Raw genomic sequence first — 16,430 nt, 5'->3', positions numbered from 1 at the left:
TATACATAAAAGGTAGGAATTTGACTCTCAAGGCAATAGAATCCTCGACGGAAAAGTATTCTATATATGCAAACCAAAATTCAAAGAGAAAGGTACAAATTAAAAGCAAAAAAAATTACATCAGAAAATTCAACATTGAAGAAAGACGAGGACGAAAGGAGCATAAAATCTTCATCAATCATCATATTGCCCTTCTGTTTTGGATCAATGGGCTATTTGTATTAGGAGTACTATATATCAATGAAGAACTATCTGAACTATATTGTCCAGAAAAGTTGCTGCTATTTGTGTTGGAGTTGGAACTATATTGTCCAGAGAAATTGTTGATACCTGTATTAGAATCAATTGGAATTGTATAAAGATCTGATACTTCATCTTCATTCTCTTCATGTCCATGTCCGTTAGGCCAAGGGTTATTTTTGGTGAACTTTCTTAAACTTTCAAGTTCCATTGCTACTTCTTTCATCGTAGGCCTATTTTCTCCGTGCAGTTGAAGGCAACTCTTCACAAGCTCAGCCACCTTTTGAAGTTGCTCGAGGCTCCCTTCCCTTACTACTCTGCGATCAAGAATTTGAAACAATTGATTCTTTCTCATGGACAAAACAAAATACTCCGCCAAATTTTTGTCCTCGCCATTTCTGTCCCTCGAAATAGGTTTCATTCCTGTCAAAAGTTCTGCAAGGACTACTCCGAAACTATAAACATCACTTTTCTCAGTCAGTTGACTTGTGCGAAAATATTCAGGATCCAAGTACCCTAATGTCCCTTGAACCAATGTAGCGAGATGTGTTTGATCAAGAGGGATTAATCTGGAAGCTCCAAAATCTGCCACTTTTGCAGTGTAAACATCATCCAATAATAAGTTGGCAGACTTGACATCTCTGTGAATTATAGGCATTGCCGCGGATGAATGAAGATATGCAAGTGCACTTGCTGTCTCAGTAGCAACTCTTAGCCGATTTTGCCAAGATAACCAAGGCACTCCATTTTGATTGTGGATATGCTCATAAAGAGTTCCATGAGAAACGTATTCATAGACCAGTAAAGGAACTTCAGCTTCCAAACAACATCCAAAGAGTCTCACAACATTTCTGTGATTGACTTGGGTAAGAATAAGTACCTCATTGATGAACTGTTCAACTTGATCCTCGTCCACAAACTTAGATTTTTTAATCGCAACTATGTGATTATCAGGTAAAATACCTTTATAGACAATTCCATTTCCACCGCGACCAAGAATTCTATCATTGGCATAGTTGTTTGTAGCCTTCTTCAACTCTTCAGCGGTGAAAATTTTGGCTGCTTCCACACCTCCCTCGTCGGAAGAGATCCGTTGTTTCAAGAGCAAACCACCATTTTGCTGGAAGAATTTTTCCCGAAGTTTAATGAGGTTTCTTTTCTTGATGCTGAAATAGAGCCAAGTTGTCCCAACCACTAGGGACATAAAACCTACTCCCATACCTGTGTTTGTATATATATAAAAAAATAAAATTAAATCCCTCTTTATTGGATTTTAGCTATTTGGACGGATTAAAGACATAAAGGGATCAAGGAGCTTCATGATCTAAGAGAATGGACATGTATGATCCTTTACAGTGTGGTATCAGTTTGCCTGTTCTGTCTCTTTCTTTAATTCTTTTTTATATCACTTTTTGTTACTGGGACGGGCGTCTCTAAAGATTGGAGAAATATACAACATCATAATCAATAGTTACTAAAGATGAAAATTGCATCTTTTCTAGTGATTTCCTAACTTTGAAGATACTCTGTACTATATGTGAGTAGAGACAAGTTTAATTTTCTGGGGAAACTTACCTACAGAAAACTTAATCCATGGGAATTCAGAGTTTGAGCTTGGCGCAATACAGCCACGACCATTTTTTTTGCCATCACCGGTGTATCCTTCTGGACAAGAACAATTGTAACTCCCCGGCGTGTTTATGCAGATTTTTTCACAAGAATTAGCATTTGGATCTGCACATTCATCAATATCTGGCATGCAAAACAGAGAAAATTAGTCTTATTAATCGCTGACGCTGTCTTTTTTATCTATTTTTTATATACGGAAAAGGGTTCAAAATGCCCCTAAACTATTGGAAAAGGTTTAAAAATACCCTTCATTCACCTATTGGGCTAAAAATACCCCTACATCCACCTTTTTGGTTCTGCCCTTTGACCGTTAGGTCAATGCTGAATTAAAAATAATTATTATTCTTTTTGTAAAACTTTAAAAAAATATTTTTATTTTTTTTAAACTAATGCACCAGTAGTCCACTAATTTAGTAAGTCTTCTTCTTCTTCTTTTTTCAGTTTTTACAAAAATATATTTTTTTTCTGTTTTTTTCAGTTTTTTAAAGTATTTTTTTGTAAAAACTGAAAAAAATTGTAGAAACAGAAAAAAAAATTATTTTTAATAAAATATTTTCGTTTTTTAAAAACTGAAAAAAATATTTTTAACAAAATATTTTCGTCTTTGAAAAATATTTTTTTCCAGTTTTTTTAAAAAACGAAAATAAAATGAAATGCTTTAAAAAACATAAAAAAATGAAAAAAAATATATTTTTCAAAAATGAAAATATTATATTAAAAACATTTTTTTCTGTTTTTACAAAAAATTTCAGGTTTTACAAAAAAAATGCTTTAAAAAACGGAAAAAATGAAAAAAAAATTTGTTGTAAAAACTGAAAAAAATAAGAAGACTTTACTAAATTAGTGGACTATTGGTTCATTAGTTTAAAAAATAAAAATATTTAACAAAATATTTTTTTTAAGTTTTTTATAAAAAGAATAATAATTATTTTTAATTTAGCATTGACCTAACGGTCAAAAGGCATAAGTGAACCAAAAAAGTGGATGGAGGAGTATTTTTAGCTCAATAGGTGGATGAAGGGTATTTTTAAACCTTTTCCAATAGTTTAGGGGTATTTTCAACCCTTTTCTGTTTTATATATACATATTTACTAACAAAAATTGTGATTACACCGTAGTAAGATGTGAAATTGTTTAACGAAAATTCCAGCATTATTTTGTGCACTTATGGCAACTAGGACTATTTAATTAAGCTTGGCAACTAGGAACATTTAAATTTTAAACAGCTCTCAGATCTTGCTTCTTTTGCTCTGCCTTGCTCCTTTTCAATGTATCTTGACCTTTTCCACTTAAGATAACGAAACAAGTTGAACCATATTCTTTATCATATAAAAGGTATTAAATATATGTAGCTTTGAATCTTTTTTTGAGCAAATAAGTTACTAACAACCTCATTGCTAGAACAATGCAACTCAAAATAGTTTATTCAATTAAAATTACAGCTGCGTTGTCTATCATGCATAAAGTCCTCCTTATCTATAACATTATTAATATTCCACATAATTTTCGTATAAGTTAGTAACAAATTACTATAAGCTGATGAAGAACAATTCGAATTCAACTTTTAAAAGTATTAAGTGAGATTAAAAAAATAGAGGTGATCAAACTGCCTCCTGCAAAAGAAAGAAAAAACAAAAAGGCAGAAAAAGAGAAAAACAAGACTCGGCAATTTATATCTATTAAGTCAAACTTTGGTAAGAGGGATGAATTACTCATAAGCTAATTTGGTCAGACTCGGTGCAGATATCCGATACAGAGTATAGATTCAAAAGTCGGATTCGATAAAATCTAAATTTTAATATTCGGGGGTCGAGGGGAGGGGGGTGCGTATCCGGGTATGGATCTGATTGTTCAGATTCGACTAAGAAAATTCAAAATTATAAATATAGATCTATAAAGATATTCTAAATTTTTATTGAAACAACAAATATGAGACAAAAGAACTATAATAGTGAAGGTATGCTATTTCCCGTATCTTAAATCTATTTTATCTTTTATTTGAGAAATTAAAATCTCAAATTTTTTCCCAAATTTTTCTATCGAATCCAGTCAAAATATCCGAAGTTTGTTGACCGAATCCCAAACTTATACCGCACCCACACTTGTCCAATGTCATGCTGAGACGGGTTCGGCATAAAAAATAAAGAGTCTGTGCAACTTAGGTAATAAGTCCAATCCAGGTTTGAACCCAAAGAGCAAACATAGAACTGCTCCCTCAATTCAAAAAAGAGTGATACTATTTTCTTATTAGTCCGTTAAAAAAACAATGCACTTTCCTAACGTCAAGAAAAATTTAACTTGAATATCCCATTTTGTCTAGTGACAAACTTTTATAGCCATATAAATTTATGACATGCTTAAAATCATAAGTTTGAAACTTTTTATGTCCACACAAAAGTGATGACATACTCCCTCCATTTCAATTTAGATGAGATAGTTTGACTCGACACGGAGTTTAAGAAACAAAAAAGGTTTTTGAAACTTGTGGTCTTAAGAGCTTAAGGGTTAAGAATTTTGTGGGGCCATGACATCTGTGTGGTTATAAAAGCTTCTCATTAAAGATAAAATGGGTAAAATGAAGAATTTAACGTTGAATTATTTCCAATTATAGAAATGTATTATTTTTTTTGGAACGGACTAATAAGGAAAATGTGTCATCTAAATTGAACCAAATGGAATAGTTAAGACCACAAGTTTAAAAAAAGTTCTTCATCTCTTTCTTTAAGCTCCGTACTCAATCATACAATATCATATAAATTGAAACAGTAGGAATATCTACTAAGTCAAACTTCAATGAGAGGGATGTATTAGTGATTACTCAACTTCACCTCCAATGTCAGGTCCAGATTTGAATCGAAAGAGCAAATTGAGTACTACTATTGATTTTCTAGGGATAGTGGTGTTAAAAAAAAAAAAAAAATTCTTCTATAAACAAAAAGGAAGTTCAAACATGTGATAAAGTAGAGAAATCAAGTTACCTTGGCAGCCAAAGCCAATATATGGATTGCCTTCATATCCCGAGTTACAGTTGCACCTATAACCACCAACACCAGTGTCGGAATCAACACACATGCTATTCTCCAGGCAAGCATAATCGTCGCGTTTCTGTGCTTCAACACAAGTAAGATTTCCAATAGCCCAATCTAACACAATGGGAACATTATCCATAATCTTCTTCGCAAAATTAACATCAGTGAGATCCTGTACACCCCTGAATTCGAAGCGGCTCGCCTCACCAAGAAATGCATAGCCACATGGATTAAACGACCACGATCCGCTATGATTTTTCGTGCTTATCATAGATGTATTGAAATATTTCAAGCCTTTTGGTATTGATATTTGGCAGCAACCAAAACCCATACATTTTCCTTCAACTACTTCACTTGAGCTACTACAGAGAGCGGGGCAACCATTCGCGAAGTTACGTCCATTTATGATACCACCATCATCACAACCAACCACAGTGAATCTGCCAAGGTGAATTTACAATTTAGAATCAGTAACTTTAGATGTAAAAAGATGGCGAAATCAACTCATTTTTAGTAATACTATCAATCGGTCCGTGTTAATTTAAACGGGTTGAGTTATAGCATACTTGATCCGGTGGATTTCAATCTTTGGGTCAAAAAGTGTTAAAATAGTATAACCCCATATGTCAAACTACAATCCAAATTTATAGTTAAAATAGCACGGTCTAGCCAGTTTTTGGACTGGTCATTCAAAAATAGCAAGCGTTTGCCAAGTCAATGAAAAATAACCATTATTTTGTTGCAACAGAGACCGGTCTAGCATAATATACTGGAATTCGCTGCACCTGTGTATGAACTTTCAGCATATTATGCTGGACCGGTATACTTTGCACTGGAGCACCGGTGCTCCAAACTCCAGTATATTATGCTGGAGTATTTTTCCGGATTTTGAACAGTGTTTTCGTTCAGATTTATCTTTACATGAAAAGTGGCTAAATTTCGATTACTTTTGAAATTGTGGCTATTTTTGAATGACCACTTGTAAATATGGCTATTTTTGAATTTCTCCCAATTTATACATACAAAATCAGATTTGAGATTGAAAATTATGTAAACATAGGAAGAATATAAACTACTCTCTCTATTTCAATTTTACGTGAACTTATTTTGACTGGGCACAAAATTTATAAAAGAAATACTTTTTAAAAAAAAACTTGTGGCCCTAAACAAGGGCATAATATTTGTGTGATTATAATTCTTTTGAAACTTATGGCGTTAAATATACCAAAGTAAGAAATGAACATTTTTAAAACATGTGATCTTAAATAAATCATAATATTATATATATAATTCTTTTAAAACTTATGGTGTTAAATATACCAAAGTGTTTGTGTGACTATAAAAGTTTTTCATTGAGGTTGAATTGAAAATTTAAATTAAATATTACCAAATTTAGAAATGATCATTCTTTCTAAACTGTACTGAAGAAGAAATATGTTCATAGAATGGAGAGAGTAATTAGAGAAAACATTGGTTTTGTTTCGAAAAAAAAATATTATTAAAGAGAGATTGGAGTCTGGCTCATGTTAGATGGGTTAGCTTATGACCCATTATTTTTTTGACCCATCTTAATTCAACAATTTTGGTCTAAGCTAACTGCGATTGATTGAGCATGCTATATATGAGCATTTCTAAAAATCATTTTGCATGTATATGATTGGAGCAGAAAACTATAGGTTCAGTTCTAGATACTGGATAGGCCAGGTACCTGTTGAGGGAAGAGAAACTGTAAGGACTTGATCTTCCTAAACCCATCCAAGCAAGATCATCTTGAAGCAAAACTCCTGTTGATGAGAAACACTTCCTATTTATGCTATTTGATATTCGCATTTCAGCATCTGAGATGTCGTAGACTTTGATGTTATATATGAAGGGTGTTTGAGAACCTGTTGCGTTAGTGACACAGTTGATCTCGAAACTTGCGTCTAATGCACAACCAGATCCTAAACCAATTCCAAATGGATATGGAACTGTAAGATTTCCACACTGTTTCGGACATCCTGGTTTTGTGATGTTAGCAGCTTTGGTTATGGTGGTGGTCGGAGTGGTGGTGTTGGTTGGCGGCGAAGTGGTGTTGGTGGGTGGAGAAGTGGTGGGACTGGTGGTGGGAGGAGGAGGAGAAGGGGTGTTAGGGGTGGTAAATTGGGCGGTGGCTAATGTCAAGATTAGCAAAAAGAAAAAGAAATTGGGGAGTTGGAAAGAAAGCAGAGCAACTTGATTATGCTGCATGGTTATGGGAGATATAATGTAAAAGAACGTATTGAGTAACGGGTGTCATATATAGGACTAAGAGAAAATGGCTTAGCAACTAGGAATGTGGTACCGTGGTAAGTATTATTATGGAGTTTCAGTATAAATCCGGATGTAATCGGGGCCCAATGCAAATACAGGATACCGGGTGAGAAAACCAAAAAAAAGAAAAAGAAGAAAATATGACTTTGGATACTGAGATGCAAAATTTAGTGGTTATTAGTAAACTACGTAACTGTATTCAGTAATATTTCATAAAAGTATCTTTTCTTTTTCTGTTATTGCGAATGACAATTAGGCATGCTAATAAAAATGTCGACGACGTTGACAATCTCAGTTCTGTCTTTTTAATAGTGTGCCCACCACACAGCAAAAACTTTGACAAAATCAAAGTCGACAAGGAATCATTAAGGTGAATGGATACGAAATTCGGGTTGAAATTTGAGCAGAGAAGAAAAATTTCTGTCTAAGTCCGGGTAGAAAATCTTATTCGGTACAAATTCTCTCTTTCTAAGTTTGGGTAGATAAAAGTGTAAGTATGTTGAAAGAAGTTACTCCTTCCGGTTCAAAATAAGTGATTTTCTAGCTGTTTTCGCACATATTAAGAAATTCACCTTTTAATATTAATTAGTAATGAAATTGACCATATTAACATTTACTATCTCTTTTACATAAATACTCCTAACACATACTCCAACATTATTTACTCTAAGGACAATATAGAAAAAAATAATTAATTCATTCTTGAAATCTAAAAAAAAACACTTATTTTGAACTATAAAAAAAAAAGACTTGGAGCGGAAGGAGTAACATGTAGTAGTGGAATAATCGAGAGGCGAGCAAATTTGAGTTCTCGGGATTATTTTATCTGCTTTTTATCAATTTCAAACCAATCCATGGACTACGTTTAGTCAACGCTCTACCCTTTCACCTTTCTGTCACAGCAAGTCATGCACTCTTTCTCTGACCATTATGGCAGTACATATTGGCTGGCAATTTGCAATTTTATATATTGCTCTTAATGTAGTAGGATTTTCTTTCCTCTAATCTTGATAGAAACAATTTTCTTGTTTGAGTAGGACATGTAGTCTGCAATTTGCACTTCTTATTAAAGTAAGATTAACTCAATTTCCTCATCTTTCCGAATGTGTTATTTCTTCTAGAATTTTTTTGTACACACATGTGTCCTCTTCGTACACATTCGGCAAATCCTTTGATTCTATTTGTTGCAATTTCAAACTTTACGGGGGATAGATAGAAAAAAATAGTACGTAGGGTCAAATGACTATATAACTAAAAGTACACTTATAATGGGCGTAAAATGGTTATTAATATCTTCTCGGAAAGTAGTACGTAAGAATCTGTGTAGGGTGTCTCATAAATTTTCTTTTTCCTCCTAAGATTTAGCATTTAGTATTTGCATTTGTTCATGCAACTTTAGAACCAAGTACAACGTAAGATAGTTACGTATACAAATACCTAACTAGCTTATAAGACGTCACTTCTGCTCATAAGATGGAGACCCCAGGTTTAGCATGAATATTTAAAGACAAATAATTTCTTTGTTAATATAGGTAAATGTTTCAAGCATTAACAATAATGGAGAAAATCCTGATAGAGAGTGCTCTCCCTTTAATGAGTCTTATGCGACATAAATTTAATTAGTAGAAATTTTCTTTTCACGATCTAACAGACATGGAACACAGGGAGAATCTCTGGATACTGATTGCAAATTAAATGCTTGTGCAATTGAGTTTCAACTTATATGATATAGATAATGCCAGAGTGAATCTCATATTATCAAGGAGAATCCAGCATATAGGCCTTACTTTATTGAAACTTAGACTTCACTAAAATATCAGGAAAATATCGGTAGATTAATACTACCTCCGTTTTAATTTATGTGAACCTATTTTCTTTTTAGTCCGTGCAAAAAAGAATGACCCATTTCCTTATTTGGAAACAATTTACCTTTACACAAAGATTTATAGTCACACATAATATATGTGTCTCATTTTAGACCACAAGATCAAAAGTCTTCTCTCTTTCCTTAAACTCCGTGCCCAGTCAAATAAGTTCACATAAATTGAAACGGAGGGAGTGTATATTTTGTTGTGAAAATTACTGTAAAGTAAAGAAATTAGGAAAACAAATTTCTTGCTGTGTTTGTGTGGAAAAAAATCATGTACTTATTCTCCAAAGGGTACTGATCAAATGACAATTATTGAAGTGTTTCTGTTACTATATTTTGTATTTGGATTTGTCATTCCAGCAACTGTCAAAAGAGTACAGACACATATTTTTTATCTAAAAGAATAAACTTGCTTATTCAAAGATATAGTACAAGAAAGGGTCTATCTAATCAGACGTCGGTACACATTTCAAAATAGTTGTATAGGAAAAATTTATATAGTGTAGCTCATTTAATCAGATGTAAATCTTTTAATTAACCATAAATGATAATCTAGTAAAAATAGGTAATTAACTAACCTACTATCACATATTAAAATGAACTGATAGTATAATTTTTAACTTAATCCATTTTAAAAGTATTATACCTTATTCCCAATAATAAATGGAACGAAATTACGTAGTACACGTGATAACAATTGAATTTGTACTGTGATTTTAAGGACACGTGATCTTACTTAGTACAAATTGAGGAAAACGTAAATTGATATTGAAATTGACAGTAAATAGGAATTAAAGCAAACCAAATGGATCAAGTAGCCTTGGTTCTCGAATTTAATCACCCATGAACCAAGTGAAGATTCAGTTGATAATTGAAGGCTTAAGAGAAAAGTAGTATATTGCTTTATGTGACGTGAATATGATGCCCTTTACAAATGATCAGGCCCCCCTTTATATAGTAGGGAGTCCTACTTATGGTACAATTCTAAATACTGTAAGAAATCCCATGATTGGCTAATTAATCGACATCTTCTTGATACGTGCCGGGATTTGCGCCGTGATCCTCGCCCGATTGCGGATATTTCGTCTTTCCGTTATTCGACCCAGTAAGCTTCCCTCGATCTCCATCTTATTCGGTTCCGATCTTGGTCAATCTCAATCTTGGTCGATCTCGGTTTTGGTCAGTCTCGATCTTAATCGCTCTCAGGGTCCCAAGCTTGAGATAAATCGAAGTCGATCCTTAACTAATCATACTCCAGTCTCGATCAGTCGCACAAAAAGGGCAAGCCTGATTTGACCGTAAATAGATAGTCCCCTCATTTTTGGGAGAGTAATGACAAGAAATGATTTGAGTCCTTGATCTTCACCTCGGTACCGTGACGTAAACATCATGCTGTAAGCAACAGAGGTAACCAAAATGTCTCATCGGAAAAATTTCTCAGGTATTTAATGTGTGCAAGTCGACAGTCGGCCACTACCGGATTGGAACTGTAATCTTAAACCTATAAATATATCTTTGTTCTTTTGCCCAAACTTTACTTTCAAATCTTCTTTGCCCTAATATTCAAAATTCCTTTGCATTCCTCAAAGCTTTGTGTTTTTAGATCTCGGGTGTTTCTTTACCTGTTTCATCACAAAATACCAAGTATTTTTTCTCCGTTTCCATTCTTCTTCATTCATAAAAGTAAAATGGCTAAGACCTCAAAAACTGTTCCGCACAAGGAAACCGCTTCATCATCAAGGCCCGCCGGTGATGGAACCGCGGCGGAACCTCCCCTAGAGGACTTCATTCCGACAAAGTGCCCCACTGCTGCAGATTTTAAGGTAGAGAATACACCCTCGGTACCGGGTCGATGCAAACCAATGTCGAGGTACATATGCACCATTACCGACGGTCTCCTCTACCAAGTTAAAAAGGACTGCAACTGGGTTGACAAGCACATGGTGGTGCCCTCGCCTGAGGAAATCAATCACTACCCATGTGGAAGGGTTTTTAAATGTTTACACTTATCCTTTCACATTGGGTCATTTAGACTCCATCATCGTTGCCTTCTGCAAGAGATACAATGTGACCCTTGGCCAGATCCATCCATCGTTTTGGAGGATCGTGATCCTCCTCCGATTTTTTGTAAACAAGATCAAGGGGCATCCTTTTACCCTCGACCACCTTATGCGTCTCTACAGTCTTCGGCTTTATCGAGGAGGATTGATCAATCTTTACCACCAAGCCACCAAACCCCCATTCTCAAGCATAGATGATACCCAAGACCGAGGTTGGATGGGCCTATCTGTCCGAATAAAGACTTCAAACCTAATCCCTACCAAAGACAGGCTATTTCCTGAAAAATGGAACATGAATGGTAAGTGTTGCTTTGCCTTGAATATCTAACTTCATCGTTTTACTTCTCATCTTTTTTCCTCGTCTATGTGTTTTTTTCTGTGTTGCATCTGTGGCCCATGTGCCGGAAGTAATCCCCGATCTCAGGCAATGGATCGAGGGCTTAGTGTCGCAGAAGTCTTACTCCGTGCATGCTTGGACAGAGTTATCAAAGGGTCAATGAGAGGCCCGTAACCATAGTAATCTTCTATTCTTATTAAGGTTTCCATTCGGGCTTCGAATTGAGCTTACTCGTCTTTTTCCTTTCATAAGCCTAGGGAAGGATGTAACAATGAGACCCCCATCTGCTGAAGAAGAGGCGTTTTCCCCTCCACCTGCCCCGAAGCAGGCCAAAGTAAAAAAAAAAAGAAAAGGGGATCCGAGCTCTCCGAGTTCTTCGGGCCCGGAAAAGAAAAGACCAGCGATGAGGCCCCGTAAACCTAAAGGGAACATCATCCCTCTAACTTTGGAGTTAGTCCTACGAATAAGGGATAAGTCCGAAGACGAGGAAGAGGAAGAAGAAAACTCCGGGCTGGTAGCCCGTGTGCGAGCTGGCACCGAGATTCAAGGAACTACTGAGCCTCCACCTCTAATGGCGTGACCTCCACCTCTAACGGCCTGACCACCTCTGGATGCCTAACCTCTACCTCTAGCTAGCTGAGCTGGCGGTGAAGCAACTAGTGCTGGAACCATGGAACGAGAACCCTGCTGCTGTGTGTCGCCCGGTGCCTCGGGGCAAAATCTAGCAATCTACCTCGGATCACCACAAGTATAACAGGCTCTCAGCTGCTGTGACTGCTGATCCTGGAACTGACCTTGTCAACCTGGGTAACCACCCTGAAAACTCTGGAGTGGAGGTGCACTAATAGGAGCTGATGGTGCACTGTAGGCTACCTAGTCAGGATGAGACACATAAGGGTCGCAATTACCTGAAGCACTGTGAGACGCTTGGAGAGTTGACTGAAACGACGTGGAAGGATGCCTCTGCCATAAGTACCCCTGAACCCAGACGAGGCATAACTGAACCCACCAAAATGATGAGGCCTTTTATCAGACCCCTGCCCCCTCTCCTGTGCAAGAACCATCTATATTCGCCTAGCAATATTTGCAGCCGTGTGAAAGGAAATCTGACCCTCGGTCTCCTTTGTAGCCTGATAGTATAGGTGAGTCCATCAATAAATCTCCTTACCCTCTCTCTCTCTCTCAGTAGGAAGCAAGATAAGGGCATGACGTGTTAGATCCACAAAACGGTTCTTGTATTGAGTAACAATCATATTGCCTTACTAGAGACGCTCAAATTGCATGCGGTAATCCTCTTTCAATCTGATAGGGAGAAACTTCTCTAAACATAACTGTGAGAACTGATCCTAAGTAAGAGCAGGCGACCCAATTGGTCTGGTTAACATATAATCTCTCCACCACCTCTTGGCGGAGCCCGTCATCCGAAACACCACAAAATCGACCCCATTGGTCTCAACTATACCCATGTTCCGCAGAACCTCATGGCAACAATCAAGATAATCCTATGGGTCCTCATAAGGTGCACCACTGAAGTGAACTAGGAAGAGCTTTGTAAACTTTTCCAATCTCAATAAAGCCTTAGAAGACATGACGGGCCTATCAACGGCCTGTGCGCAACAACTAGCTGAACTACCCCAACTAGCGGCACTGTTGCAGTTTGATACTGGGGATCCATCTGCTCCGGAGTGTAAGTAGCAGGAGTCTGTGCTCCTCCCCCAGCTTGAGAGACGGCTGGTTCCATGGGAAATGTACCGGCCTGGACCAGACTCTCCATAAGGCCAACCAAACATACTAGAGCATCCTAAAGCACTAGAGTGGATATGAACTCCTCTGGGACCTGAGTCTGTCCAATAGGTACAGTCTAATCTGGAACCTCCTCATCAGAATACACCTGAGGCCCCACTGCTGGTGGTGCCACTCGAGCTCTAGGCTAAGTGTAGACGTGTAGTTTTTGACCCTCCCCAAGATTTTTTCATATTTTAGCGTGTAAATATTTAATTTAGGCCTAATATAGCTATTTCAACTCATTTTAACTCTTTTATTTTATTTTCTTACAAGAAAAATAAAAATTACAAACAAGTATTTTAGTTTATGTACTTTTCATAAAAAATAATAATTTTAAAAAAATAGTACCTTATTTTTATCTTTATATAATTTCGAAAACACAAAAATAGTTTATATTTAGTTTAATTAATTAGGATTAGCTTTGGTATTGTGCAATATTTCTATCTTATTTTAAAATGCATTATATAGTATTTCAGATTATGAAAAAATACAAATATATATATATATATATATATATATATATATATATATATATATATATATATATATATATATATTGGATTTTATTTTACATTTTTAGATTAATTAAGTAAGTTGTTGTTGAAAAAATAGAAAAAGATCACAAAAAATAGTCATGTTACATTTTACTCTTTAATTTTCAAATTTTGACAATTTTCTTTTAATTTGATTTTAAATTAGTTGTAATAAGTATTAGGGTTAATTAATTTAATTGTCTAAGATAATTTGGGGATAGAAATTAATTTAGGTTTTATTTAAAAAAATAAAAAAAGAGTCTTACCTAACTAATTAGGAAGCTTCTATATTGGTAGGGTAAAACTAACACTAATGAAAATTAAATAATAACACTAACTAGTGGATAATTAAATAAGTTAAAAGTATAATTTGTAATGGAAGATGCACTAATTTGATGCCTATTTAGAGATTAGAGAGCTGGAGAAAGAGGGAGGGGGGGAAGTTCAAAAGATAGAGAGGAAAAAAAGATGGTTTCTTCTTAACGGAGATAGGGGGTATACACTCGATATATAGTCAGTATACGTTCTATATACCTTAGAGATACTCTCGATATACACTGGATATACACGGACAACCAACGAAAAGAGGGTCTTCTTCCTCCTAAAAATTCTACATCTGGAGCTTAACATCCACCATGAAAGAGCCATGAGAGCTCATCTTCTCCACCTGAAAAATACCCCATAAAACGCCCCAAATAGTCCACTTCCAAAACTGTTCCGGCGAGTTTCGAGGTCGTCGAAGAACGTAGTTCTGAGGTTTTCGGTTCGAGGTCTCGATTTTGCTTGCGGTTCCTGTTTGACTTTTCCGCCGTTGTTTTGTTTGAATTTGGAAGATAAGGTCAGCTCCTATTTTCTAGCACTTTGATAGTACTACTGTATCAGTGTTGATCTTCTCAGCTAGTTTGGTTATTGTCGATTTTGCATCCCTGTATTTGTTTGACGTAAAATATTTTATTTATCTTTGGTTAGTTGGAAACGTGAGTTTAAGTTGAAGGCCTTTTGATTTATTTGAAGGTTGCTGAAGAAGTACATGATTTCCCTTTGAATTTAAAACTCATTATTTAGAAAGTAAACAACAAAAGCTATGGAAATTGTTAGCTAAAGTTGAAAAGTATTGCTATTTATATCATTGTGTCCTTTAGATGTGTTTTAACGATGTGTTGTATGTAGTTGTCAAATTAGTGCCTTTATTTATTATATTAGCGGTTAACTTTAAAGATGCCTGAATGATGTGCTGTATCGTATATCTACTTGTGAAATGGCCATGTTTCATATTATTAAATCCTATGAATATTCTCACGATATTTTGTCAATAAAGAATTTAATACCTTTTGATCTCTTCTATTTTGGTTTCACCTGAACCTATGTCAAACAATTTTGATATGCTTGTTTTCTGCACATATTGGAGCAAATGTTTACTTTAGCAGTAATGTACCGCAGATGTATCCACAATAGTTCTCCTATTGAAGATGGTTTTCCACAATATATTTTGTTCATAATCCATAGCCCGCATATAACTAATTTTAATCCTTTAGAAATCGAGGCGTGCCATTAGTTGAATTTTCCATGGCCCTCGCAAATTTGAAAGTGCGTAGTTGCTTTAGGCGCGTTATTTTAATAATTTATCTTCCTAAACTCGGGTGCGCATTTATGTGACCCAAATCTAAATCTCAACAATGTTGGATAAAATACGTCACGGACCGCGGGTGCATTTATGTGACGGGGTTCAAGACGTGTTTTAGATGACGTTGAATTTTTCTTAAAAAATTAAATAAAGAAAAGCGGTTTAAGTTAAAATTTGCACATAGGTTTAAACATGTACTAAAATCAGATAATAGGCCAATTATAACAGTTGAGCGACCGTGCTAGAATCACGGAACTCGGGAATGCCTAACACCTTCTCCCGGGTTAACAGAATTCCTTACCCGGATTTCTGTGTTCGCAGACTGTAATACAGAGTCAATCTTTTCCTCGATTCGGGATTTGAACCGGTGACTTGGGAAACCATTAATTATCCCAAGTGGCGACTCTGAATTTTAATTAAAATAATCCCGTTTCAATTGTCACTTAAATTAGAAAAAAAACTCCCTTTATTATACTCTCCTCGGGGTGTAGGTGAAAAGGAGGTGTGACAGCTCTGGCGACTCCGCTGGGAACGTTAACCCAGAACCACTGGTTCAGGGTTAGAAATTTGAGCTTGGAATAATTGTTATATTGGCTTTATTTATTATCTGATTTTATTACAGTTTTTTCATCTAATGTGCTAAATGTTGCTTTTACCGCTTTGTTATTTTGTGAATTGTATATAAATTGTTACGAAACCCATCTTCTCTCTGAGTCTTCTAAATCATGAAGAAGGGTGCACTTCATGTGACTTCTTTTCTGTTTAGAGTCAATCCCATTTTTTAGAACGAGGTCCGAATAAGTTGCTAAGCCGGTGAAGCTTCTGTATTCCCGGTACGCTGCCTCCTCCTCGGCTCGAGTTGTCCGCTCGGGTAATCCAGGTTTAAAACAATACACTCAGGTTTTAAACCTAGTATGACAAAACCACATGCCGGATCCCTAGTAGGAACGTTTGTTTGCATCATGTGCATTTGACTTTGGAGACTCAACACAGGGGTTGGGTCTGTCTAGGACAGGTGTACCTGAAATAAA

General features: G+C 35.8%; 1 protein-coding gene across 1 annotated transcript; it reads right to left on the bottom strand.

The window, feature by feature from the left end:
- Positions 1-34: 34 nt before the first annotated feature.
- LOC104231839 (wall-associated receptor kinase 2-like) lies at positions 35-7,141 on the bottom strand. Its single transcript, XM_009784900.2, has 4 exons — positions 6,607-7,141; positions 4,848-5,338; positions 1,816-1,992; positions 35-1,461 (listed from the first exon to the last, which is right to left on the bottom strand). Exons 1-4 carry the CDS (start codon positions 7,125-7,127, stop codon positions 182-184), a joined length of 2,469 nt encoding a protein of 822 aa, XP_009783202.1. The 5' UTR covers positions 7,128-7,141; the 3' UTR covers positions 35-181.
- Between the last annotated feature and the right edge of the window lie 9,289 nt (positions 7,142-16,430).

Source organism: Nicotiana sylvestris, chromosome 7 (assembly GCF_000393655.2).
Source record: "Nicotiana sylvestris chromosome 7, ASM39365v2, whole genome shotgun sequence".
Lineage (NCBI taxonomy): Eukaryota > Viridiplantae > Streptophyta > Magnoliopsida > Solanales > Solanaceae > Nicotiana > Nicotiana sylvestris.
The sequence above is the reverse complement of the archived record's forward strand: the minus strand, read 5'-3'. Positions and strand labels throughout refer to the sequence as shown.